Source organism: Mesoplodon mirus (assembly GCF_964341445.2).
Source record: "Mesoplodon mirus genome assembly, chromosome: 13".
NCBI classification, from domain to species: Eukaryota; Metazoa; Chordata; class Mammalia; order Artiodactyla; family Ziphiidae; genus Mesoplodon; species Mesoplodon mirus.
In genome coordinates this window covers 26,058,630-26,081,879 of record NC_138989.1, presented here as the reverse complement: position 1 = coordinate 26,081,879, position 23,250 = coordinate 26,058,630, and the positions used below count along the sequence as shown (strand labels likewise).

The window sequence follows — 23,250 nt, the reverse complement described above, 5'->3', positions numbered from 1 at the left end:
GCTCCTCCAGTCACAGGAAGGCAAGAGCCACCATTCTGAGCCCCCTGGGGGCTGGTAGGGAGGTGGGGCCCCACCCAAGGGTCTCAGGTGCTTCCACTTCTGCAACAATCCCCAGAATCCCTACCCCCACACTCCCAGACCAACCACAGTCACTTTTTCAGCCAGGATCTCATGGCCCTCAGAATAGTTATTGTTGACACGTTGATTATTAACCCATTTTACAAAGGAGGAAAATCAAGGCTCAGAGAAAGGGAGGGTCCCAAGGTCAGGAGCATAAGTGGGAGGCAGATGGAAGGCACTCAACCCACACCCCACCCCTAGGGTATGTAGCCCACAGAGCAGTAATAATCCGCGGCGTCTTCAGGCTGCACGGGGCTGATGGTCAGGATGCAGGCATTATGGGCTGCATCTGTGGCTGCCGAGAAGCGGTCAGGGATGTCAGGGGGGCGGTGGTGGTCCTCCTCTGAGCGGTAGTGGAGGAGCAAGCGGGGGGCGCTGCCTGCCCGCTGCTGATACCAAGACACGCCATAGTCCCCGACGGTGGCATGGCGGGGGCTGAGCATGCAGGAGAGTTGGGCCACTTGGCCTGGGAAGACCAGCAGTGTGTCCGGCTGGGTCAGGGTTGGCTGGGAGGCTGAGAGAGACAGACACACTCAGGTCTGGCCTGGGCCCCTTCCTTCCTGCCCCTGCCCCACAAAGTCTTGGTCAGACTCCCAGGAGAGTCCTCTCCCAAAAACTCACAGCCCGGTGCCATGGGATCGTCACTGGGTGGGGCACAGAGCTGGCGACCCCTAAGCCCCCATTAGTGTCATGTTCCCAAGGAGCCATGTGCAGCTAAGGATCTAGAGTTCAGAGGGTGTGCTGGTGGTCTCTGGGCTGCCCACCCTCATCCCTTGCCCTACAGACCCCTATCACTTTGGTCACACTGGCTTGTCCAAACCGTGGCTACAGACTGACGACCCCCAAGAAGCCTCCTGGGCTGTTACTACCCATTGGCTCAGCCTCCGGCCACTGGCTGCTGAAGACCTTCTCAGGGTTAGCTTGTCCCTGAGGCCCTGTGGGGTAGGAACCAGCCCACACCAGCTTCCCCTCTGAAAAACTCAAAAGGTGATGAGTCTCTGAGACCCCCAAGAGTCAGAGTCCGAAGGGACCCTAGCAATCTGGTCATTCACAAATGGGGAAACTGAGGCCCACACAGAGAAGTGACTTGCCTCAAGTCTGGGGCAGGGCCACCTGTGGGCAGTTCTCCTCTCCACCTCAAGGACCCTTCCAAAACCTTCCCCACTGACCACATGGATTTGCTTCCTTACAGGAGACTTCCAGAGCCAGTGTGCTGTCTCCCACTCCACCCCCGGGTGAGCAAGGCCCAGGGAGGGCTCACCTGCCAGGAGGACCCCAGTCAGAAGGAGGGCCAGATGCCGACAGGCCATGGCCAGAGGCAGGGAGGCAGGTGGGAGTCGCTTGTTGTGTTGGGCTTGCGCTGGGCGTGCTCCAGGTGCTTCAGGGCACACTGGGGAGGCTGCTGGACCAAGACAGGGCATGCAAATCAACCCACTGACAAGGTGGGAGGGCGGTGCTGGGGCCCAGCAGCCAGACCTTATCTTCCCAAACGTCAGCATCCTGGCCCCACAGGGCCTTCTTGAGAACAGAAGCCCGGAAATCCACAAGTGCAGTTAGAGCGGGTGGCTGCTCTTCACTGAGGTATAACTCATACGGTCAAGTGCACAAATCTTACATGTGTGGCTCAATGATTTTATATATATATCCCTGCAGCCTCTACCCAGACCAAAATTTAGAACATTTCCATCACCCCGGAAGGTTCCCTCACGCGCCTTCCCTGCCAGTAACACCCTCTTAGCCCTCAGTGGTAACCGAGTGGGACTCTGTGGTTAATCAGTTTTGCTGTAGAACGTCAGCTATAAATGGAGTGATAGTGTGTCCTCTTTTGTTTCTGCTTCTTTTGTTAAACATTATGAGTCATCTGTGTGTGCAGCAATGTTTAGTTCGTTGTCACAGCTGTGTGTAAGCCACTGTGTGGATAGCCACAATTAATTTATCCATCTCCTGTTACTAGACATTCGGGTGCTTTCATCTTTGGCTATTTCAAGGAGAACTGCTGCGAGCATTCCTGCCTGTGTCATTGGTGCACCTGAGCTCTGGTTTCTGCTGGGCAGACACCCAGGACAGGGAACGTTTCCGTTTAGTGTTGTTTTTTGTTTGGCCGCATCGCACCACGCAGCATGCGGGATCTTAGTTCCCCAGCCAGGGATCGAACCCGTGCTCCCTGCAGTGGAAGCGCAGAGTCCTAACCACTGGACCGCCAGGGAAGGTCCCCTTCTGTTTAGTTTTAGTAGATACCGCCGGGGTTCCCGACATGGTTGTGCCGATCTGCACTCCTGTTGTGGGTAAGAGAGTTTGCCAGACCGAGGGGAGCTGACTTTGGTTGGGATTCAACCCGCGCTGGGATTCAAACCTGAATCCCAGATCCCCCTCCTCTTGACTGCACAACAGCCAAGTTCCCCCCTCTGTGCCTCAGTTTCCTCATCTGGAAACTAAAGACGAGCATTGTGCCAGCCCAAGTGTTGTGAAGATGCAAAGATAGGACTTTGTGGGAGTTCCTTGGTTGCCTAGTGGTTAGGATTCTGGGCTTTCATTGCGTGGCCTGGGTTCAACTCCTGGTAAGGGAACTGAGATCCCACAAGCTGCACGTTGCAGCCAAAACAAAAACAAAAAAAACATAGATAGGACTTTGTGTGTATTAATCATGCCTTTTATATTCTCTATCCTGATGCTTTGACATCTGGGGCCTTGCTGACCTTGGAGGGACTGGCCCTCCCAGGGTCAGCCAGTTCCTAGAGACAATAACACACTTTTCAAATGCAAACCAACCATTCCTGAGTCCACACTCCCCTGACCACCTCCCCTACGGAGGGCTCTCACTGGGCCACTGCCCTCCTGCCCTGTCACCCAGGGCAAGTACCAGACAACCAGGGATGGTTCCTGTGCCCCAGAGCATGAAGTTATTCCAAACAGCCAACCCTGAGCCTGCTCACCCCACCTCACTGTTCCTTCCCTCAGAAACCACAATAGAGGCTCCTACCCAGAGTTCCCCCTCTCTCTCTGCCTCCTGACCAGCCCTGATGCTTTCCCATGTGGCCTCCCCCACCATGGGGTGTCATGCCTCCTCCACTTGGGAACTGTAACAAACCAGCTTCTCAATGGCAATCATCTCCTGATCTGCTGGCCTTACCAAATACCTAAAAAATAATAAAACAAGTTAAAGCAGTGTGCTCTTGTTACTTTGTAACCTTGAGAGCTCGCTTGGGGAAGGTTACAAAGCTCTCACTGTGGGTCCCACTCCAGTCCTAACACCTCCTTAGAGCACCTCCATGACACTCAAGACAAAAGATCCCTCCTCGACGGCACTAAAGACAAACCCCTCGGAAAACAGAGGGGTGGTCATTGGAGCTGAGGGTCCAGGCCGGGAGTTCCATTCCTTCCAGAATCTGGCTGCAGCCACTCCTGGGCTGTGTTCTGCAGGACACGGGTCCCCAGATTTTGGAAGAAAGTGCCCTACCTGTAAGTTTGAGAAGCGCTGCCCCGGGGCTTTCCCCAGTGTTGCCTCTGAGCGCCTGCTGCAGGCTGAGCACCCAGGTAGCACTCAAAAGGGTTACTGCGTTCCACCCTCATGCTAACTTGCCCGTGGTGCCGTGAGCGGTGCCTCTCACTGCTTTACAGGTGTGAGCACTGAGGCAAGTCCTGTCCAGAGGCAGAGTGATGCTGACGAGCTGTGGGGAGGATCTTGGCCCCCTCTGGCCTCCTGCCTTGAGCTCTGCCTGCAGGGGGTGGATGAATAGTCTAATCACCGGGGTGCAGTGGCAGGGCAGCTAAGAAGGAGGTATCCTGACCCGCCATGAGTCCAGAGGCCCAACCACAACCAGACGGAAAGAGGGGCAATGCAAACGCTGCCCACACTGGAAAACAATGGCAGTTTCTTACAAAGTTAAACATACTCTCCCCAGAGGACCCAGCAATCCCTCTTGCTGAGATTTACAGTAGAGAAATGGAAACGTCTCTTCACCCAGAGTGTCTGTACTGGCTTTACTCATAATCACCCAAAACGGGAAACAATCCAAACAGCAGCAGGTGAGTGGATCCACAGACCGTGGCACCTCCAGGCAGTGGGACCCTCCTGGGTGATGAAGGGAAGGATCCACTGACGCCGGTTGATGACCCCGGTGAATCCCGCATGCATGGAGCTAGGTGAAAGCAGCCGCACATGAAAGGCTCCGCGCTGTCTGCTGCTTCCCTCTCTGTGACGTGACAGTCTGGAAGAGGTGGGGGCAGGGAACACTGCAGCGCTTGCCAGGGGCTGGGGTGACCACAAAGGGGCATGAAGGAATTTGGGAGAGTGATGGAAACATTGTGTATCCAGACTGGTGGTGGTTCTGTGAGACTTGTCACAACTGGAAAACACTCAAAAGTGTTTTGTTCACTCAAAAGTGAATTTTACTGTATGTAAACCATAACTCAATAAACTTGACTAAGAAAGGAAAGAAACAAGGACAGAAGAGAGGGAGGCTGGGAGTGAGCCCAGGACAGGGGGCCTTGAGTTGATTGGGAGCCTGCGAGGTTGGTGAGGATCCCGCTTCTGCTACAGCCACGCCAGCACCCCACCCCCAGGAATCTCCCCTGCTTTCAGCCTGGGAGCTCTGTCTCTACTGGTGAGGGGATGTGGTCTCTGGACATCCCTGGGCGCTGAGGCTCCAGCCCCCACTAGAGCCCTGCCGTCAGGGAATGTCCAGACCCTCCCCAGAGCCCGTTACCGGGATACTGGGGGGAAGGCATTTCCTGCCTAGACCTCTTGGCAGCTCCCACTCCCATGGAGACCAGCTTGGAAGCTGGGAGGGCCTGAGTCTTTTCTGTACTCTGATCTAGCTAGCGGGAGGAAGAGGAGGCCAAGGCTCCTGGACTAGCTGCAAGGACCCCCTGGGCTGGTGGAGCCCAGCCCCAAGGGCGGCTGAGCGGGGAGCTGCACTTGGACCCACCCACCCATCACTCCCCCATCCCCGACACACACATCTCCCGCAGGGCGCCACACGGGGTAGATCTCAGCCCCAGCTCCTTCCTTAGGAAGTTGGGGGGTGGGGGATCAAAGCCCCCACATCTGTCTCCTCCCCCCTGCAGCCATGTTTATCACGGTGATGTCTGGAGGTAAGTGGGGTCCCCTGTCCCGGCAGACTGGTGGGGGTACATTCCCTCTGCCTTGAGGGAGAGTGGGGAGGTGGCAGGGGGAAGGGGTACACATGGGAAGGGGTGGGAGCATCTGCGGAGAGTCCCTTGAGGGGAAACCCCGGCTGGGTCCTGGGAAATGCACGTGGGCTCCTCTAGGAGCGCACGGGCCACGCAGCCACCAAGCCGCTGCCGTGGAGCAAATGTTCAAACTGCTCCATCCCTTAGCTGGTCAGTGGCCCTCCAGCTTCAGGGGGCATGAGGCACCTAAAGCTCTAGCCCCAGCTGCAGATTCCTGACCTTCTGGTGGAGGCGGGGCTGCTGTGGGGTAGTGGGTGAGGGGCTGTCAGGTGCCGGAGGTGGGGCTGAAGTGGGAGGGGAGGGTCGCGTGAGAAAGGCAGAAGTTGTGCACCCTGGTCACCAACATCTTGGGAGATGGAAGGGGGTACATTCCTAATCTCGTAGCCCCATTCCCTGCTCTGTAGGGAAGACGGGAGGGAGGCAGAGGGTCCCAGTTTGGGGGGAATAGAGGGTGCCATTCGTTCACCTCTGCTCCTCCCCCACAGCCGGCTGCTGGGAGCTGGTGAACCCCTGGTGCAGCCTGGTGATCCTCATCACCCACCTGAGGCAGAGGGGGCAGGTGCCCTCAGATGGTGAGGGGGCAGGGAGGGGTGCTGGGAGAACCAATGAGGGCCCCCAGGTAGGGATTCCAGCCCTGCCCTGCCTCCCTCTCTGCTTCCCCAGTGACCATAGCCCTCCTGGCTGAGGATGGGCACCTGGTGAACCTGGCTGAGGGACTGGAGGAGGGGCCTTCCCCGGCGCCCTCCATGGGCAGCCCCCTGCTGCAGGAGCGTGGGACCTATGTCCTAGTGCTGATCATCAGTAAGTGGGGCCCCAGATGCCCCCTGTGCAGCTATGTTGGAATATAAGAGGGGGGACAGCAGCCACAGACCACCCAAGCCCTGCCGAGCCCCTACTTTGGCCAGGACCTAGCCCTGACCTTCCCATCCAATGCCCTGTCCTGACCCCACTGTGGGCCAGCAAACAGGTTCAGAGTGAGAGGTGGGGGTGAGGACCACCAGGCCAGCCAGGAATCAGCCTTCTTCCCTCTGCAGAGGGTGAGGGCGGGGCCCCCACCTGCTATGAGTCCCTCCTGGAGAACCTGGATGAGTGGTGTCCAGAGCTGACAGGTGAGTGTCACAGGAGAGCCCCAGGGGGAGGATGTGCCTTCCCACCAGCCCCCCACAGGCAGGGCTTCTTGGGCCTTCCGGAGGAGCTGCGCTGGCTGTCGGGCCTGCCCCCACTGGGCGATGGCTGGAGAAGGCATGCCAGCACTCTGCATGGCCACCAGGAGCAAGGCCCTCCTTCACGGCCCTGAAGGGTGGGCTTCCTGCTGTCTGGGATCCACTAGCTGGGGCCGAGAGCCAGGTAAGGAGGAGACATGGATCCCTGGGGGGATGCTCATACCCAGATATGGGACCCCTTCCCAGGGGACAGATGTGTGTGCTGAGAGGTGGACCCCAGTGCCAACCCCCCTCAGAGACACACGAATACCCACATGATGGAAGACACTATATCCAGAGACAGGTCCCCACCATCCCGCTGGAGGCTAAGTGCCTGCACAAGGGCAGGGAGACATGGAATAGGGTCTGGCACACTGTAGGTGCTCAGTGCCGAGCTGCTGAATGAACTCAGTGAAGGCAGCAGCACAGTGTGTGATGGCGTTTGAAGGGCCCGCACCTCTGTTCCGGCAGGCCCCGTGACCTGGCACATCACGGCCAAGTGGCCAAGCTGGACTCAGATCCAAGGGGGTTGGCCGTGACCTCTGCCTGGTGTGATCAGGCGCAAAGGCCCAGCAGCATTCCTCTTGCAGAATCTGGAATTTCTGGGAAATTGCAAGGTCACTGACAGAACTTGAGGCCGCCGCGGGGCCCCTAAGATGTGGGTGCGGAGAAAGGGATCCAGAGGCAGAGATGAGAAGGGTGGAGGGGCAGGGGTCCCTGAGAGGAGACAGCACGCTCCTCCAGGGATTCCAGCCCCCAGGAGTCAGACGCCCTTGAGGCTTATGGTCACCTGCTAATGCCTCACCACACAGTCTGGACTGCCTGAGGCTATCAGATTACACAGGATTACAAGGTCACCCTCCCCACCCAGGACACCAGCTGAAGGTGAAGCGTCCCACTCCACAGTGGGACATCCATCCATCCTCCCCCACCCACAGAAAGTCCAATGAGAGTGGACACAGCAGGCTCCGATCTAACATAAACTCTTTTAATTGCACATTTTCGTCTTGGGTCATCTGTGGGGTGAGAAACCCCCTCCTCACTCCCAGTGCCAGCTATGTGGGTACAATCTGACGTCATGGTCTTGCTGTCGGTAAAGGTGTGAAGGTGGCTGCAGGGGTGGCCCCTGAATCTGCACCGGTCTCTTCAGGGCAGGGAGCTCAGACCTGCAGAGGGAGGGCCGGCACAGGTGGAGGTCTGGCCGCAGGCACAGGAGGGACCACCGCTCCCGCCCCAGCAGAGGTCAGGGCCTCCCAGCTCACCGTGGTTGTACTTGCACTGCTTCAGGGCCTCGCTGAAGCCCTCACACAGGGTCAGGTCGCTCTGAGTGGTGGAGCAGTCCAGGAACTGCCTGATCTCATAGGCGCAGGGCCCCATCTGCAGGGGCTGCGGGGCAGTGCGGGCCGGGGCCTGGGGTTACAGCACAGGAAGCAGCAAGGTCAGCTTGGGGTTGGCACCCAGAAGAGGACTCCAAAGCTGGGGGTGCCGGCTGCCCCTCCTAACGCCCCCAGCCCTGCCAGGCCCAGCCTGCCCTGTTTAGCCTCAGCTGCTCCATCCCTGAAACAGGGTGAGCCCACAGCCCTCTCAAAGCCACCCTGTTGGTGCTGGTACAGACAGCATTCCCAGCTGCCTCATAACAGGTATGCTGGCAGGTGGGGGTGGGAGGTGAGAGAAGGTTCTAGAAAAGCCCAGTGCTCTGCTGGAGTATAAGCCCCACCCCCACAAGTTCTAGCACCTTCCTGCTCAGCAACACTGATTCATGACCCCCGACCCCACCACTAAGCCAGAATTTGGTTCAGGACTGGTGGGGTGCCCAGTGGGGGACAGGCCAGCAGGGAACAGACCCAGAGTCACTGGCTACCCTTCACCCTTGGGTGCAGGGGCTACAGGAAGGGGCTACCTGGGAGAGAGAGAGCACGGACTCAGGAACTTCCACATCCCTCCCTTCTACTAGGTTTAGGTGACCTTGGGCCAGTCTCTGAGACCCTAAGGGCCTCAGTTTCCCCATCTTTAAAGGGCTGGTTGGTGTCTGTCCACAGGGGTCTAGGAACCTTGGCCTCAGGGGAGGGGCAGGGAGAGCCGGCCTGTGACCAGAGACCAACAGCAAAGCGACTAATAGGACCCTTCTTGGGCACAGTCCCCAGCCGAGGCAGCTCTGGACACCCTGGACACTCCTCGCTGGACGTTCCGGCAGCTCCCCGCTCAGTGGCTTTGAGAGAAGGCAGCCTCAGTTTCCCCTGAGCCCTTGCTCACCTGCTGGGCAGCAGGCTCGGCGGGCTCTGAGCTCCCCCCGCTCAAGGCTCCGGTCAGGGCGCTGCCCACGACGTGTCCCACAGCCGAGCCCACGGCCACTCCGGCGGCCGTGGTTGCCATCTGCGCCATCAGGCCGGGCTGCCCCGACGGGGCGGTGGCTGAGGCCACGGCCGAGGACGGCGGGTGGGCGGGCGGGTGGGCAGAGGGCGCGGCGTTGCGGCTGCGGGATGGGAAGAAGCAGGGTTAATCCCAGCCGGACTCCAGGCCGGCGGCCCCAGGGGGCCGCAGCTCCGGAGAGGCACCCTCTCCTCCTCCCCGAGGGTGGACGACCACCGTCTTAGACGCGTGATTACGGTACCCCGCCCCTCCCCCGCCAAGATGGCGCATCAGGCGCCAAGGTCACGCTGTCACGCCCTTGGGGGCCGCGCTTCCCCAGACCCCACCCTGCGGGCCCTCGTCCCGCTCCCACCTGGCTGGCCGGGAGGCCATGCTGCGGCTCCCCCGGGGCATGGTGGCGGCGGTGGGGCCGGCTGAGCCGAGTCGGAGACGGCGGCGGTGACTGCGGCTCCGATTCGGGAACGAAGGCGGCGGCGCCTGTCACGGCCGGCGCTGTGGGGCGGGGCCGGGGCGGGGCCGCGGGGACACGCCCCCGGTCGGAGGCTCGGGACCCGGGGCCAGGCTGCACCCCCGAGGGTCACCCGGCCTCTCCATCCGGCAGCACCCATTGCCGGTGACCCTGCGCCCTCCCAGCTCCTGGCCCGAGCTATGTGCGCCCTGGGGACACGGGCCGCTGTCTCATGGCGCCGAGGGCGTACGCAGGAGCGAAGCCTGGTCCTTCAAAGACCACTGCGGAGCTCTGGGAGTGGAGCTAGGGGCTGTCCCGCGCTTGGGAAGGGGGGCACCGGGAGGCCGGGCCCTGCTCCTTCCCCTACTATCGGACCGGGTTCGCTGGCTCCGGCGTGGCCTCAGGGTCGCGGGTGGACTGGGCAGGGGAAGAAGCACCCACCCTCCGCGACGGTCCCCAGAGCTCCCGCCAGGGGGCGTCCGGACCGCTCTCGGACTCCTTCCCGGCAAAATCACTGCGGGGCGCGGGCAGCCCCCGCTGGGGTGCGACGAGGCCCCCTGCGTGGCCCTCCACCCAACCCGACCCCCTGCCCCACGGATGCAACGCCAGACCCCGACAGCGTTTATGCAGCGTGTCCTTCCCAAAGGCCGTAACCTAGAGGTGTTTGCGCGGGTTTGAATCCTGTGGCCTCGAATTTTACCACCTTGGCTCCAGGCCCAGGGCAGGGCAATGCCGAATTTAGGACGCTTCCCAGCCCTTCGGGAACAGGAGGTTTTCATAGTCTTTTATTGCTACCCTTAGCGGGGAGAGGTCCTGACCTCTTTACCACCCCCTCATCACTGTCCCCTATGCCCGAGGGAGGCCTCCCAGCACCAGGACTGTGGGGAGGATGAAATCGCCCACAGCAAAATCATGGGGGAGGGGTCCCAGGTGGGGAGAGGAGGCCCCTCTGTGAGGAAGGGGCAGAAGGGATGAAGGGGACATGGGCAGTACCTGGCAGGCTCAGCATGTCTCTACTGTGTCCCAACCACACAGTCCTGTCAGCCAGCCTGGGAAGCAGGGCCCTCCCCTGACCCTCATCTGGGCCTGGGCCCAAATTTTCTCCTCTCTGCAGTGGGGGTGACCATTGGCCTCGAGGTGAGGGAAGCATGTGAAGGGTGGCTACTCTCTCCATGTAAACATGCCGGGCCTGGTCCAGCCTCCAATCCTTTGCTCATGCAGCCCCTGACCACTTGTTCCCATTGCCAAACTGGCCCATCCTAGGCTGATCAGGGTCCTCCTCCTGCAGGAAGCCCTCTGTGACCAGCCCAGCTTGCTGTAACCATGGCTCTTCACTGCGGCCTACAACATGGGAGGTTGTTACTTGAGCTCCCATGTCAGGTGGTTCCGCAAAGCAAGGCCATGCTCCCCTGGAGGCACTCAAGACCACTTAAGGTAGTTACACAAATATTTTTACTGTCTATATTTTCATGTGTATTGGAAAAAAACGTATAATTAGCTCATCAAATCTATGATTTCTTGACCAATGTGGCTAAAATGAGGCTGAAGTAGGCATTTCAATTTTTAAAAGTAAATCACTTTAAAGAAAAAGATGGCAAACAGCCCAAGTAGTAAAAATCACTGCTGTCTTTCCTCTCCTTGCCCTCTAGGGGTCTCTGTAGAGCCTCCCTGGAGAGGCTGTGAAGGCTCCCCGGACTGGGACCCGGAGGGAGGGCTGAGTCAGCCGGTGTCCCTCTCCTCCCCCTCCCCACACCGCCTCCCCCCTTCTTAGGCCCAGGATGGGTGCCCACAGCCTCACACTGAGGCAGCTCAGCACCCCGCCCACCAGGACGGGAGCCACCGCCTGTGTCCTGGCTCCCCAGCATTACCCATGATGGAGCGGATTGCCTGGCAAGGTGGTGAAGTCCCTGGTCATCACAGGGAGTATATGAGCCTGGAGGATCCCTTCCAGCGTGTGGTCATCACCCCCTCCTCTGATTCTCACCTACTTATCCTCGGTCTCAGGAGTCTGGGCCCCCAGTGCCCCACTCAGACAATGCCCCCCATGGCTTTCTGACCGTACCCTCCCTCCAGCTAACCAGCTAGAGGGCCTTCTGACCCCTCCGCCTGCCTGCTGGTTTGGAAAAGCCTGATCTCGTCCCTCCCTCTTAGGGCTTCAGTTTCCCCATCTATAATTGTCTATGGTTCTGCGCCAAGCTGGGGTCCTGGCCAGCCGCCACCATATGCCTCAGTTTCCTCTGGGGCACATTTTAATATCCCTTTCCTCACAGGGGCTATAGTGCCATCTTCCAGATGGATCAGCTGAGGCTCTGAGGAGTGGCAGAACTTGCCCGTGGGTACCGCCACCTGTCACAGGCTAACAGGAGGTCAGAGGTCAAGGCCCCAGGGAGACCAGCTAGGGATGCGCCTTCCAAAGGTGGCCTGGTCAAGAGGGGGGGGAGTGAAACGCGGCTCCTCTCAGACTCTCCACCGCATCGGGGAAACTGAGGCCCGGAGCAGCACCGGCTGGCCAGGGTCCCCCAGCACCAGGGCCCTGAGACCGCAGGGCCGGCCCGTCCGGGAAGGACTGGGTCCGCGGGCCGGCCCCCGCCTGGCCAGCCCTCCCCGCCCACCTCCCCCACCCTGGCCGCCAGCACGGGGCGAGTGCAGAACAAAAGACGCGGGGGCGGGGCCGGGCGGGCGGGGGCGGGGCGGAGGCTATAAGGGGCGGCGGCCGGCGCGGCCCAGCAGGCCCAGCAGCCCCGGGGCGGATGGCTTGGGCCGCCCGGCTCCGCGGCGCGGCCCCGCGCGCCCTCCTGCTCCCGCTGCTGCTGCTGCTGCTCCCGCCGCCGCCGCTGCTGGCCCGGGCCCCGCGGTCGCCGGTGAGTGCCCGCCGCCGGCTGGCCGCCCCCCGCCGAGGGGCGCCGGGCACGCGGGCTGGGCCCGGTGGCCGAGCTGGACCCACGGGGATGCCCGGGGTGGCCCGGCGCGGCCCGTTACCCGAAAAGCTGTCTGGGTCCCTGGGGGGCGTGATAGATAGTGAGCTTCCCGTCCCTGGAGGTGTGCAAGTGGAGCCTGCGCCGGGATCGCTCAGGCTGGTGAGCGGGACTCCGTGCCCCGCTCCCAGCTCTGGGACCTGCTCCTCGGCGCCCCGGCCGAGATACTGGGGTGTGTGTTGGGGGAGGTACAGCGGGAGTGGCTACAGGGCCCCCTATTTACTGCAGGGACAAAGCCCATCAGGTCTCAGGCTGGCGTCAGCCTCCAGATGTGTGGCCTCCGTGAGCACACCTCCAGGCTGGAGGGTTAAGGAAGCGCTGGGGAGGGCAGCCGGTGCCGGGGAAATGGGGTCTGAGCCTGGAGGAGGCGCCACCACCTGGCACCTGAGAGTGGCGATATTGGGGAGCGTGGAGCCAGGAGGCAGCATGAGTGTGAGAGCTAGTGTGTGTTATATGAGTTGGGTGAGAAAGAAGGGGCCGAGAGCAGGGAGTCGAGACCCTCAGAGAGCAGGGGGTAGGGTCAGACAGGGAAGGGAGAGGAAGGTGTGATCGGGAGAGGAAGGAGGTCCCGGCATGTGTGACAGCCTGTGTGTGCCTGGGAAAACTGCACCCTCCCCTCCGGCTGGCGCTTGGGGGGACCAGTCCCAGGGGCGGCCAGGTGGGCCTGGGGTTACAGCCTGGGCAACTGCAGACCCAGAGCCCGCTGGGTACCCAGCCCACTCAGACGCCCAGCTGAGCATCCAGCCAGCCCAGGCAGGGATGGGAGCATTAGTGGGGTGGCAGGTAGAGTCCAGTGAGGAGGGAGATCTGGCCAGGCTGGGCCCCTCTGTCCAGCCACGCCAGCTCTGCCCTCCCCTGCCCTGACTATAGGAGCAGGAGAGGACAGAAGGGGTGGTGGGCACTTCAGTCCAGGGACCCTGCCTCTTTCCCAGCCCCTCCTGGTCCCCTAGACCTTGGGGCAGTCAGAAATCACCCTGGGTAGCTGTTGAATCCATGGGGTTCGGGTATGGGAGAGACCTGGGTTTGAACCACGTGACCCTAGGTGAGCCCTCTGGAGCCTCAGCACCCCCGACCCCAGTCTTGTCTGGGTGGGTGGGAGGCAACAGTGCCCACTGCTGGGCTGCAGAGTATATGAGGTGAGGCCAGGAGAGGGCTCAGCCAGGCACACTGGAGACATTGTCACCTGCAGCTGCTACTTTGCTGCTTGTGCAGGGTCAGTCGGGTCTGGGTCTGAGCTGGGCCGTTGTCTGTCACGCTGCAGATATGCAGGGAGCATTTGGGGTCGCCTCCGATGTGTTTATCCCCGGACTGCTGTTGGCAGGGCCAGAAAAGCTCTGTAAATATTTATCCATCCCAGTTCACAGCCTTCAGGGTTGATGAAAGCCCCGCCACCCAGTGGGGTGGACGCTGCCTTCCCTTCTGGAGCCAGCGGGGGAGGTGGGGGGAGATGGACCTGCCTGCCCACTAGCAGTGTGACTTGGGCAGGTTGCTTGATCTCTCTGAGCCTCAGGGGGCATAGAATGGCGTGGTGATGCTCCCTGCCTTCCTCACAGTCTAACCAAATGCCCTCCCCTCAGGGTCACCTCCTGCCCACAGTAAAGAGAGTAGCTATGAGTAACTGTCCCGCTGGACCAACAGCAAACAGGCCCAGAGAGGGGCACACCCGGCCTGGCCTTACCCAGCACTTTCCAGTCTGGGGTCTTCCCTCACCTCCCCTCTGCTAGGTACCTCCCATTTTCCTAATTGGAGGTTGACCCAGGGGCTGACCCCAAGCCTCTAGCTCAGCCAGGAGGCTGAGTTCCCCAAGAAATTCCTCGAGTATGTTTGAGGCTGTGGTTTGGTGCCCACCAGAGAAGGGTGGGGTGAGGGAGCTGTGCACCCTCCCTAGGGCAGGCTGAGGGAGGCCGCTGGCCAAGGAGGAGGCAGACCTTCTCCAAAGAGGCGCATTTCTCAGGAATGTGGGTTTTGGAGACAGGCCAGAGCTGGGGGGATGTGGGGCTATGGGTGGGGAGGCATGAACCCCAGATCTAGGCCCAGCTCTTGGCTGACTTGCTGTGTGACCCTGAGCCAAGACCTTGACCTCTCTGGGCTCTGTTTCTTCCCCTGGGAAATGGGGTGATACCTGCTCCCCAATCCCCCAGGGCTGTAGATGAGGCCAGGCGTGGTCTATGCCCACCCCCCACCTCACTGCCTCCTAGCTGCCCTGGGGGGACTGGCACACCCATCTGAGGAATCAGGTTGCTGCGTGCCAGGCCTTGCAGCTAGGGAGGGCCCCTGGCCCCAGGCCGGAAAGGACTTGGGAAGAGAGAGTGCAGGAGGTCGGCAGGGCAGGGAGCATGTGTCCTATCCCAGCAATGGGAAACTGAGGCCAAGAGCCCTTAAGTGGTGGGCTCCAAGAAAAAGACCCCACTTCCCAGGGGCCTTGATCCTAGTGCCTCCTGCTCATTCGCTCTCCAGTACCAATGAACGTGATGTGGGCGGGGAGCAAGAGGCCCCTGGCTTGTGGGTGGACCCAGCACGAGTCACTCTTCCTCTCTGGGCCTGAGAGCTCCCTTCTAGCTGCAACTCCTTTGTTACGATTTAAAGTCTGGAAACTTCAGGGGAGCTGTAGGGAATTGGGTGGAGCAGATTCCCAGGTGTGGGAGGGGAGGGCCCACGGGGCAAGAAGCCAGACCAGGAAGAGGCTTTTCTCTGCGCCAGACACTGCAGCGGGCATTACAGATGTAGGTCATTTAGCCCTTTGCCATGGCACCATTCCCATTTGACAGATAGGAAAGTCGAGGCTAAGAGAGGACAGTGACTTGCCCAGGGTCACTCCATCCAGGGTCTCCACAGCACAGAACTGGGCCTTCTGAATCTCAGCCCGTGGCTCTTCCTGCTGCTCTGACAGTCCCATGATCCAGGGGTCCTCGTGGGGGATCCATGAGGACTTGGTGCCTTGTGGGGGCAGGAAAGAAAGGCACACCCACCCTCCCTCTGTGGCTGGCTGCTCAGGCCTCACTGGGGGGAGGAGCTGTCTGCTCATGGGCATAAACAGAGCTTGCAGGCTGGGCTCTGGGCTGTTTGGGGCTCCCAGGAATGACACAGCCCTGGCCTTCCTGGGGAGGGTCCTCAGACCCTGGCCAGGGTTGGGGGGAAGGAATCTATTTATCCTGGAGGTCTATGGGCTAGACCTTCCTGGGGAGGGGAAGGTGCAGGCCGTCATGGCTTGTCACATAAGTCTGGGGTCCACATCCTTGATGTGAGACCTGGCATGCATATCCTCCCCAACTTATGCTGGGGATGGGGGTGGGGAGGTTCAGTGAACCTGCCTCCAGAGTGCCTGGGAAGTGGCAGGTGCTTAATCATTTCCCCTTCCTTCTCTTCTGTCATCAAGGTGAGGCCAGCCTGGGTCCCTCCTCCAGGGGTAGGGTGGCCCCAGCCTGAAGAGCAGAGCAGAGTAGCAAGTAGGGGGTGGGCTGTGAGTGCAGACAGCCCACCACCTGCCAGCTGTGCCCCCCACAAGTTGTTTAACTTCTCTGGGCTCCGGGTCCTCACCTGAGAAATGGGGATGATGACTGCACAGATGGCGGGAGGTCCCATCAGGGGCTGAGAGCGTGTCCGTGGAGCAGTTGGCAGCGTCCTAGCCTAGATACGGGTAAGCTGCAACAGCCATCAGTACTTAGTACTGGCACACTCAGTATGGCTGGGCTCTGTCAGGTGATCAGCCATTCAAGAAGCAACTCTGAAATGGGGAAAACTGGCCCAGGGCCTCACACCCCTGAAGCTCCAGGTGTCTAGACGACCCCTTCATCATGGGGAGTCCTTGGGGGTTGAGTGGCTCCAGGGGGTTGAGTTCTTGGTGGCTCTGGAATTGGGAGCTGGGGGGGTTAGGATGCTCATCAGAACTCTGGGGCACCCAGGGCCTGGGAGAGCCGCCAGAGGCTGAGGCCGAGGGTGGGGCCTGGGTGGCCCAGCTCCCACCCCAAATATGGCTGTGGGGAGGCCACAGCGGCCCTGACCAGACAGGCCCAGACTAGACAGGCGCTGAGTCTCTCAGCAGACGGCACTGCTCTGTGCCTCTCCCTCAGCTTTACTGTGTCCCAAGCTGGGCCTTCGCCCCCTGCCTGGGATGCCAGAGTCCTCACCTGGCCTGGCCATGCCCTTGCTGGGTGACCCCGCCAGGTCTCTCTACCTCTCTGAGCTTCTGTTTTTTCCATGCATGAGAACTGCGACCTCCATCCTGGGACTCTCGGAGGGTGGGAGCTCCAGGTCAGAATCACTGTTGCTGGTCCAGGGGCTCTGGCACGGTGGGGCTGGATGTCTGGTAACTGTCTGCCCCCCATACCCCCGTGGAGGGGGCAAACAGAGCACATCTAGCCCGGCCGTGTACCCAGCCCTGGCAGGGCGTGAGCAAGACTGCCCCCAGCAATCAGACCTCAGTTCCCGGTGCCCTTCGCACTTTGTATGCACTGCCTGGTTCATCCTCAGATCCGCGCTCTGGGGAATTATCGTCCCCGTTTGTCAGGTGAGCAAATTGAGGCAGAACTGCAGCCCCTCCACGCTGGGGAGTGGCTGCAGTGGCTGTCCTGGGCAGGAGCCAGCTCACGTAACTGGAGAGGGCAGAGTGGGGGCCGGGGGTGCCCAGGAAGAAAGGGAGGTGGAAAGGTATCTGCTGGGGGGGGTGGAGGGGGAGTTTCCCTGGCCTTTCCTTGGAAGCTTTGTGGGGTCCCTTCCTGGGTGTGTGTGAAGAGTACAGTCAGGGCTGCACCCCGACCCAGTCCTTACCAGCCCAAATGGCAGGAGTAGGTGCCCGGCAGCCCAGGCCCTCCACAAGGGGGCAGGAGGCGGTAGGAGGCCTTGGAATCAGCATCTGGACGCCAGTCAGCCTGCGCCAAAGGGCCCTGCTGCGTGACGGCCTCAGCTTGGCCATCGACACGGCCGGCTGGAGTCAAGTGAGGGTGCGCCGACCGTCCACACCTCTGACCATGGGCCACCAGGACCCAAGGCCTGAGCAGGCCCCTGCATCCTCTCTCCTGCACAGGATGCCCACCGCCGCCACCCAGTGAGGAGGGGGCCGCAGCCCTGGCGTGAAGCTCCTCCCAGCAGCCTGGCACCTGCCCCGACCGCCCAGGAGGCCCCTCAGCCTGCCACCGGCCCCAGACCTCCCCGCTGCGGCGTGCCTGACCCGCTGGACGGGCCGAGCGCCCACAACCGACAAAAGCGGTTCGTGCTGTCGGGCGGACGCTGGGAAAAGACGGACCTCACCTACAGGTAGGGCCAGGGACTGCGAGCAGGCTCTCGCCTTCCACCTACCGCCCTCACCCTGCTTCTTGAGACACACTTGTGCCAGATCCCCATGGTAACAGGCTGGTGTATCCACTGGCCCCCGAGCCTCCTGGGTCAACACCCCAAACCCACACTTAGATGCCCACACAGATGGTACCCCCTGTACCCATGCCCTCCCTCAGCAGAGGAGTCTCAGCACATGCCTGGTCACACCGTAGACATGTGGGGACACAGCCTTCAGTCAGCCAGGCAGCCTCTGTGGGGATGCACTAAGGGCCAGGTCCTGGGATTCTGTGGTGAATGAGGCAGACACGGCCCCTCCTCTCAGCGAGCTAGGTGTTATCCACACTGGGTTCATATCTATCGCTGCAACTTGGGATCCGAGCAGGTAGGGAGCAGCAGTGGCAGGACAGGTAATAGCTCAGGTGGCCTGAGGTCCCTCAGGGTGATGCAGTGGGGCTCATCCTGGGAGAGAAGGTGTGAATACTGGTGTGGTGCCCCGAGGCATTGGAGCCGAGACTGCTGGGGGCTCCAGAAATGTCCTGGGTGGGGAGCTGGGAACCAGGAGGGGGCAGGTCTAGGGCCCAACGTCTCCCCACAGTGAGCGGTATAGTCAGGTCTAGAAGGTGGGCCTCGGGGCTCCTGGTACTGTGTTCTTTCCACCCAGTGCAGATACCCATGGGCACCTGAGGATACAAACCCACACAAAGATGTGCCCATGTGGCAGAGGGACTGGTGTGCCACACCTGAGGCCCAGGGCACACCTGGCCTGTGTCGTGCATGCCTGCTTCCCCACTGAGCAGCATCCAGGGGCAACTCCTGGCCCAAGAGCCATCAGGGGCTGACGCTGCCCCATGAGCCAGGTCCAGGCCCCTCCTCCTCCCCCAGGATCCTCCGGTTCCCATGGCAGCTGGTGCGGGAACAGGTGCGGCAGACAGTGGCAGAGGCCTTACAGGTATGGAGTGATGTGACACCACTCACCTTTACCGAGGTGCACGAGGGCCACGCTGACATCATGATCGACTTCACCAGGTGAGCCAGTGGCCGGGGACCCCTCTAGGAATGAGCCCCACCCATCAGCAGCCACTGACTCTGCCCCCACTCCCCTGCAGGTACTGGCATGGGGACAACTTGCCGTTTGATGGACCTGGGGGCATCCTGGCCCACGCCTTCTTCCCCAAGACCCACCGAGAAGGGGATGTCCACTTCGACTATGACGAGACCTGGACAATCGGGGACAACCAGGGTATGGGCGGGGGACCCACTTTCCAGATGGGGCTACTGAACATCATAGAGAATGGGGACTTGCCGAGGTCCCTGAGCTGGGCCCGCAGCTCAGTGTCTTGCTGCAGGAGCTCGGGGATTGCTGGGCTATCTCCCTTTTCCAGGCACAGACCTCCTGCAGGTGGCAGCCCACGAATTTGGCCATGTGCTCGGGCTGCAGCACACGACAGCTGCTAAGGCCCTCATGTCCCCTTTCTACACCTTCCGATACCCGCTGAGCCTCAGCCCGGATGACCGCAGGGGCATCCAGCACCTCTACGGCCGGCCTCGGCTAGCCCCCACCTCTAGGCCCCCAGACCTGGGCCCCAGGGCCGGGGTGGACACCAACGAGATTGCACCACTGGAGGTGAGGCCCAGGAGGGTGGGGAGGCAGGAGGTGAGGCCCTGCTTCCAGCCCTGACCCCCACCGCTGGCCTCCGTGGCTCCAGTGCAGGCTCTTTCTGACCCTTCCCTCCTACCCCAGCCAGACGCCCCACCAGATGCCTGCCAGGTCTCCTTTGATGCGGTCGCCACCATCCGCGGCGAACTCTTCTTCTTCAAGGCAGGCTTTGTATGGCGGCTGCGCGGGGGCCGGCTGCAGCCCGGCTACCCTGCGCTGGCCTCGCGCCACTGGCAGGGGCTGCCCACCTCCGTGGATGCAGCCTTCGAGGATGCCCAGGGCCACATCTGGTTCTTCCAAGGTGAGTGGGGGCTGGAGGTCACCCTTCAGGAATATCATGAACAAGGGTAGGGACAGACGGCAGATGTGATGAACAGATGGAGGGTGCCCCGAACTCTTGGGGCCAAGGAAGAGTATGGCTCACTCCTCTGGGCACAGCTGGGAGACTTCGTAGAGGAAGCGGCTATCGAGGTTGGAGTAGAATTGAAGGTATCACACCCCATGGAGCATGTGTGATTATTACCCCTGGTCTAGAGACGAGGCTCTGGGGCTCAGAGGTGGTGAAGTGACCTGCATGAGGGCACAGCTTGGAAAAGGCAGAGAGGGATGTGATCTGGGTCTGGCAGAGACGAGAGCCTGGAGCATTGCAGGCGGCAGGGACTTCACAAGGGCCCAGCTAGGGCCTGCTGCGGCAGGGCTGGGCCCAGGGATGGGCAGCAGGTGCCTGTCTGGGGCAGCCAAGTGCAGGGAAGGAGTGGGAGCCAAGGTGGCCACTCTGCTGCTTAGAGTAAACTTCCCCACGTGTACCTCCCAGTGCCTGCATTGCCCAATGTCCTACTTGGGGGTGGGGGGTGCCAAGCAGGCATTGCTGGCCTTCATGTTTTACGGACAAGGAAACTGAGGCTGGGAAAGTCCGTGGCCATGGTGGTGGCTGGACGTGGCAGTTGGGCAGCTTGTTGCAGCCTCCACTCTCTAACAGGAGCTCAATACTGGGTATACGATGGTGAGAAGCCAGTCCTGGGCCCCGCACCCCTCTCTGAGCTGGGCCTACTGGGGTCCCTGGTCCACGCCGCCCTGGTCTGGGGCCCCGAGAAGAACAAGATCTACTTCTTCCGAGGCGGAGACTACTGGCGCTTCCACCCCAGCACCCGCCGTGTGGACAGCCCCGTGCCCCGCCGGGCCACCGACTGGCGAGGGGTGCCCTCTGAGATCGACGCTGCCTTCCAGGATGCTGACGGTGCGCTGGGGGTGGGGTGGCTGGGGGAAGCGGTGTGGTGGCTGCATCTCCCACCGGTGGTGGCTGGGCATCAGCTCTCATTGCGGGTCCTCTGCCTGGCGAACTCCCTCTCTACCCCCTCCTTGTGCCAGGGCAGTGCTAGACCCCTGTGCTGCTGATGAGGAGACTGAGGGCCAGAGAGGTGCAAGGACTTGCTGAGGTCCCTCGGTCGTGCCTGGTGAAGTAACTGCTGCTTGCTGAGGGCCAACGAGGCTCTGGGCACAGTGCTGAGCTCTGTACACGTCTCATGCGATTTCCCGATGTAGCATCTATTATGAACCCAGTTTCCAGAAAAGCAAACAGAGATTCAGGTGGTGAGGTACCTAACCGGGGCCACCAAGGTGGACAGAGCCAGGACCTCCACCCAGGCAGTCCCTGCTTCTAGCCAAGAGCCACCTGCCTCCTGTGGTCTTGAAGCACTAGATCTGGGACTCACAGTCCAGCGCTCTCTCCTGTGTCCCCCCTTTGTTTCTGTGCTCCCCCACATCGGGACCTGCTGGGAGAGCTGTCCTGTAGTGGCCTTGGGCTCCTGGGCTCCAGGTCGCCAGTGTCCCCCATCTGACTCAAGGCACAGGAGAGGTGGTGAGAGGGGCGAGATTTGCTTTCCTGAGAGGCAGGAGTTGGGCCTCCGAGGCTCTGGCCTCTGTCAGGCTGGGTGGTAGCTCAGACCAGACCCTGGGGCAGGCAGAAGGGCTTGCCCAAAGGGAGGTTTTGGAAGGGACACCCTGGGGTCTACAGGTTTCAAGGAACTCAGCAGTGGCCAAGGTCTGCCCACTGGGACTTGCCCCTGTGTCCACTCGCCCCGCCTGACCCTCCTGTCTCCTCAGGCTATGCCTACTTCCTGCGCGGCCGCCTCTACTGGAAGTTTGACCCTGTGAAGGTGAAGGCCCTGGAGGGCTTCCCCCGCCTCGTGGGCCCCGACTTCTTTGGGTGTACCGAACCTGCCAATACTTTCCGCTAACCACGGCTTGGATGTCCTCAGGGCCCCTAACCCCTGCCAGGACACCGACATCGGCTGGAGACTATGGCCATCTTTGTGGCTGTGGGCACTGGGCACGGCACGGAGCCGTGCCTACTGGGGGTGGGGGTGGGGGCGAGCACTGCCATCAGGACTGCAGGGAGGGCCGCGCGGGTCGTGGCCACTGCCAGTGACTGCCTCAGACTGGGCAGGGCGGCTCCGGCATTAAGGGTGAGGGTGGCCTCAGGCCAGCTCCACCCAACCTTTGCAGGTCACAGTCAAACCCAGCTGCCCTGGGTCTCTGTCCCCATCCTTCAGGGTAGCACCTCAGCAGGGCTGGGGGAGTTGGAGCCCTCACTGTCCTGGCTGTGGGGTCCCACAGGGTGCTGGCATGTGGGTCCCAGGGCACTGTGCCTTCTGTCTTTTCCTGATAAGTCAGCTCTGGTAGGTGCTTGGAACTGGCTGCCTTCCAGTTGGTGGTTCTGGAGACCTGTTCCCCAGGATCCAGGGCGCAAGGGCCAGGCAGCTGGGGAGGGGGGTGCTTCCTGCCAGAGACCCTGGGACCTGGAGGCCCCAACATACCTCAATCCTATCACGGGTCGGATCCTCTCCAGCCCTCACCCCACACCAAGCCCTCCAAAGCCATGTAAATGTGTACAGTGTGTATAAAGCCTTTTCTTTCTTTTTTTTTCTTTTTTACTGAGGACTGTCATTAAACATGGTCATTTTCTACCTGCCTGCCTGGGGTGTCTCTGTGACTGCAAGGCCAGGATGGGGGGAGAGCTGGGCCAGGGAGGTGGGAGGCCTGGCTGGGGACCTGCTCTGCCCTGGGAGCCAGGGTTGCAGCCCACCCCACCCCCAAGCCCCTGGTCCTCGGGGCCGGGTGCCCTGCTTAGGGCTCCTCCTCATCTTGCTGGGTGCCTGGAGTGGCTTTATAATCTGTACCCTGCCTCCCCAATGGCCCCTCATACCCTCCTCCACCAAGTGGTGGTCACTCTTTTTGATCATGCCACGCTCCAGCCACTATCCTGCCGCTGTCAAGACACAGAACAAAACTCATGGTTACCACCGCCAAGCATTCCTAACTCTCCAGGGTCTCCTCGCCTGCCACCCAGCCCCACGCGAATGTTCTTCAGAGTGGCACCTACCACGGCTGCCATTTATCAGATGGAACCATAGAAAATTGTCAGCAGTGGGCCGTTTTTTACCTACTGCAATTGTTCAACAGGATACACAGATGCTTTGATGCTTTCCTGTGTGTCAGGCCCCGCTCCAGCTGTAAGCGCCCCAGGGCCTGGCTGTCTGGCTTCAGTGCACCGGGCTTGTGGTAGGCATAAAGCGCAGAGTTAAGGAGGGAATGGAGACGGTCCCCCCGCCCCCGCCAACCCCAGCACTCAGAGGATGCACCAGCCAAACCAAACACCACCTGGGCTTTGAAATCCTGCCAACCCCATCCCCAAAGCCACAGGAACAGTGTGGGCCCGGAGCTGGGATAGCGGTCCCTGAGCCCTCCTATCTGCTCAGCTGCACTGAGTTCTTGGGCCGAGGAAACTGAGGCATATGTGCTTCTGGCCTCCTCCAGGCCGTCAGGCCTCGCCTTGTTCCTCCTCACTGGGCTGAGTTACAGTCCCAGCTGTGAGACTGGGAAGACCACCGCCTGAGTCAGGGCCGCGGTTGCTACTTCTGTCCGTGAGAAATTTTCCCTGGTACCTCCACTTGGGAGGCGACCTGGGGGGAAGAGAAACGGGTCGAGACCCCTTTAAGGGGCACGCGGGGG

At 61.0% G+C, this 23,250-nt stretch overlaps 5 protein-coding genes across 7 annotated transcripts in view; 2 read left to right on the top strand and 3 right to left on the bottom strand.

Annotated features, from left to right (window-relative positions):
• Positions 1-23,250, bottom strand: part of TOP3B (DNA topoisomerase III beta) — a 110,073-nt gene that overhangs the window by 81,951 nt on the left and 4,872 nt on the right. The gene's annotated exons all lie outside the window — the stretch shown is intronic.
• Positions 318-1,430, bottom strand: VPREB3 (V-set pre-B cell surrogate light chain 3; the record flags this gene model as incomplete). Its single annotated transcript, XM_082641339.1, has 2 exons — positions 318-634; positions 1,382-1,430. The coding sequence occupies 2 exons, from the start codon at positions 1,428-1,430 to the stop codon at positions 318-320; spliced, it is 366 nt and encodes a 121-aa protein (XP_082497465.1).
• On the top strand, positions 5,190-6,670 carry LOC309814591 (uncharacterized protein C22orf15; the record flags this gene model as incomplete). Its single annotated transcript, XM_082640584.1, has 5 exons — positions 5,190-5,214; positions 5,799-5,885; positions 5,977-6,114; positions 6,348-6,422; positions 6,471-6,670. 5 exons carry the CDS (start codon positions 5,190-5,192, stop codon positions 6,608-6,610), a joined length of 465 nt encoding a protein of 154 aa, XP_082496710.1. The 3' UTR covers positions 6,611-6,670.
• On the bottom strand, positions 7,483-9,397 carry CHCHD10 (coiled-coil-helix-coiled-coil-helix domain containing 10). Its single transcript, XM_082641009.1, has 4 exons — positions 9,238-9,397; positions 8,769-8,988; positions 7,778-7,925; positions 7,483-7,681 (listed from the first exon to the last, which is right to left on the bottom strand). Exons 1-4 carry the CDS (start codon positions 9,276-9,278, stop codon positions 7,662-7,664), a joined length of 429 nt encoding a protein of 142 aa, XP_082497135.1. The 5' UTR covers positions 9,279-9,397; the 3' UTR covers positions 7,483-7,661.
• Positions 12,053-23,172, top strand: MMP11 (matrix metallopeptidase 11). Of its 3 annotated transcripts, none has more exons than XM_082641279.1 (8): positions 12,053-12,194; positions 17,332-17,561; positions 18,465-18,608; positions 18,689-18,822; positions 18,965-19,206; positions 19,324-19,540; positions 20,219-20,476; positions 21,343-23,079. In XM_082641279.1, exons 1-8 carry the CDS (start codon positions 12,084-12,086, stop codon positions 21,474-21,476), a joined length of 1,470 nt encoding a protein of 489 aa, XP_082497405.1. In that variant the 5' UTR covers positions 12,053-12,083; the 3' UTR covers positions 21,477-23,079. The 3 variants fall into 3 exon arrangements, with proteins under 3 accessions (XP_082497405.1, XP_082497404.1, XP_082497403.1); XM_082641278.1 differs by lacking the exon at positions 12,053-12,194 and adding an exon at positions 15,539-16,815 and having other exon boundaries at positions 19,328-19,540; positions 21,343-23,172; XM_082641277.1 differs by lacking the exon at positions 12,053-12,194 and adding an exon at positions 15,542-16,815.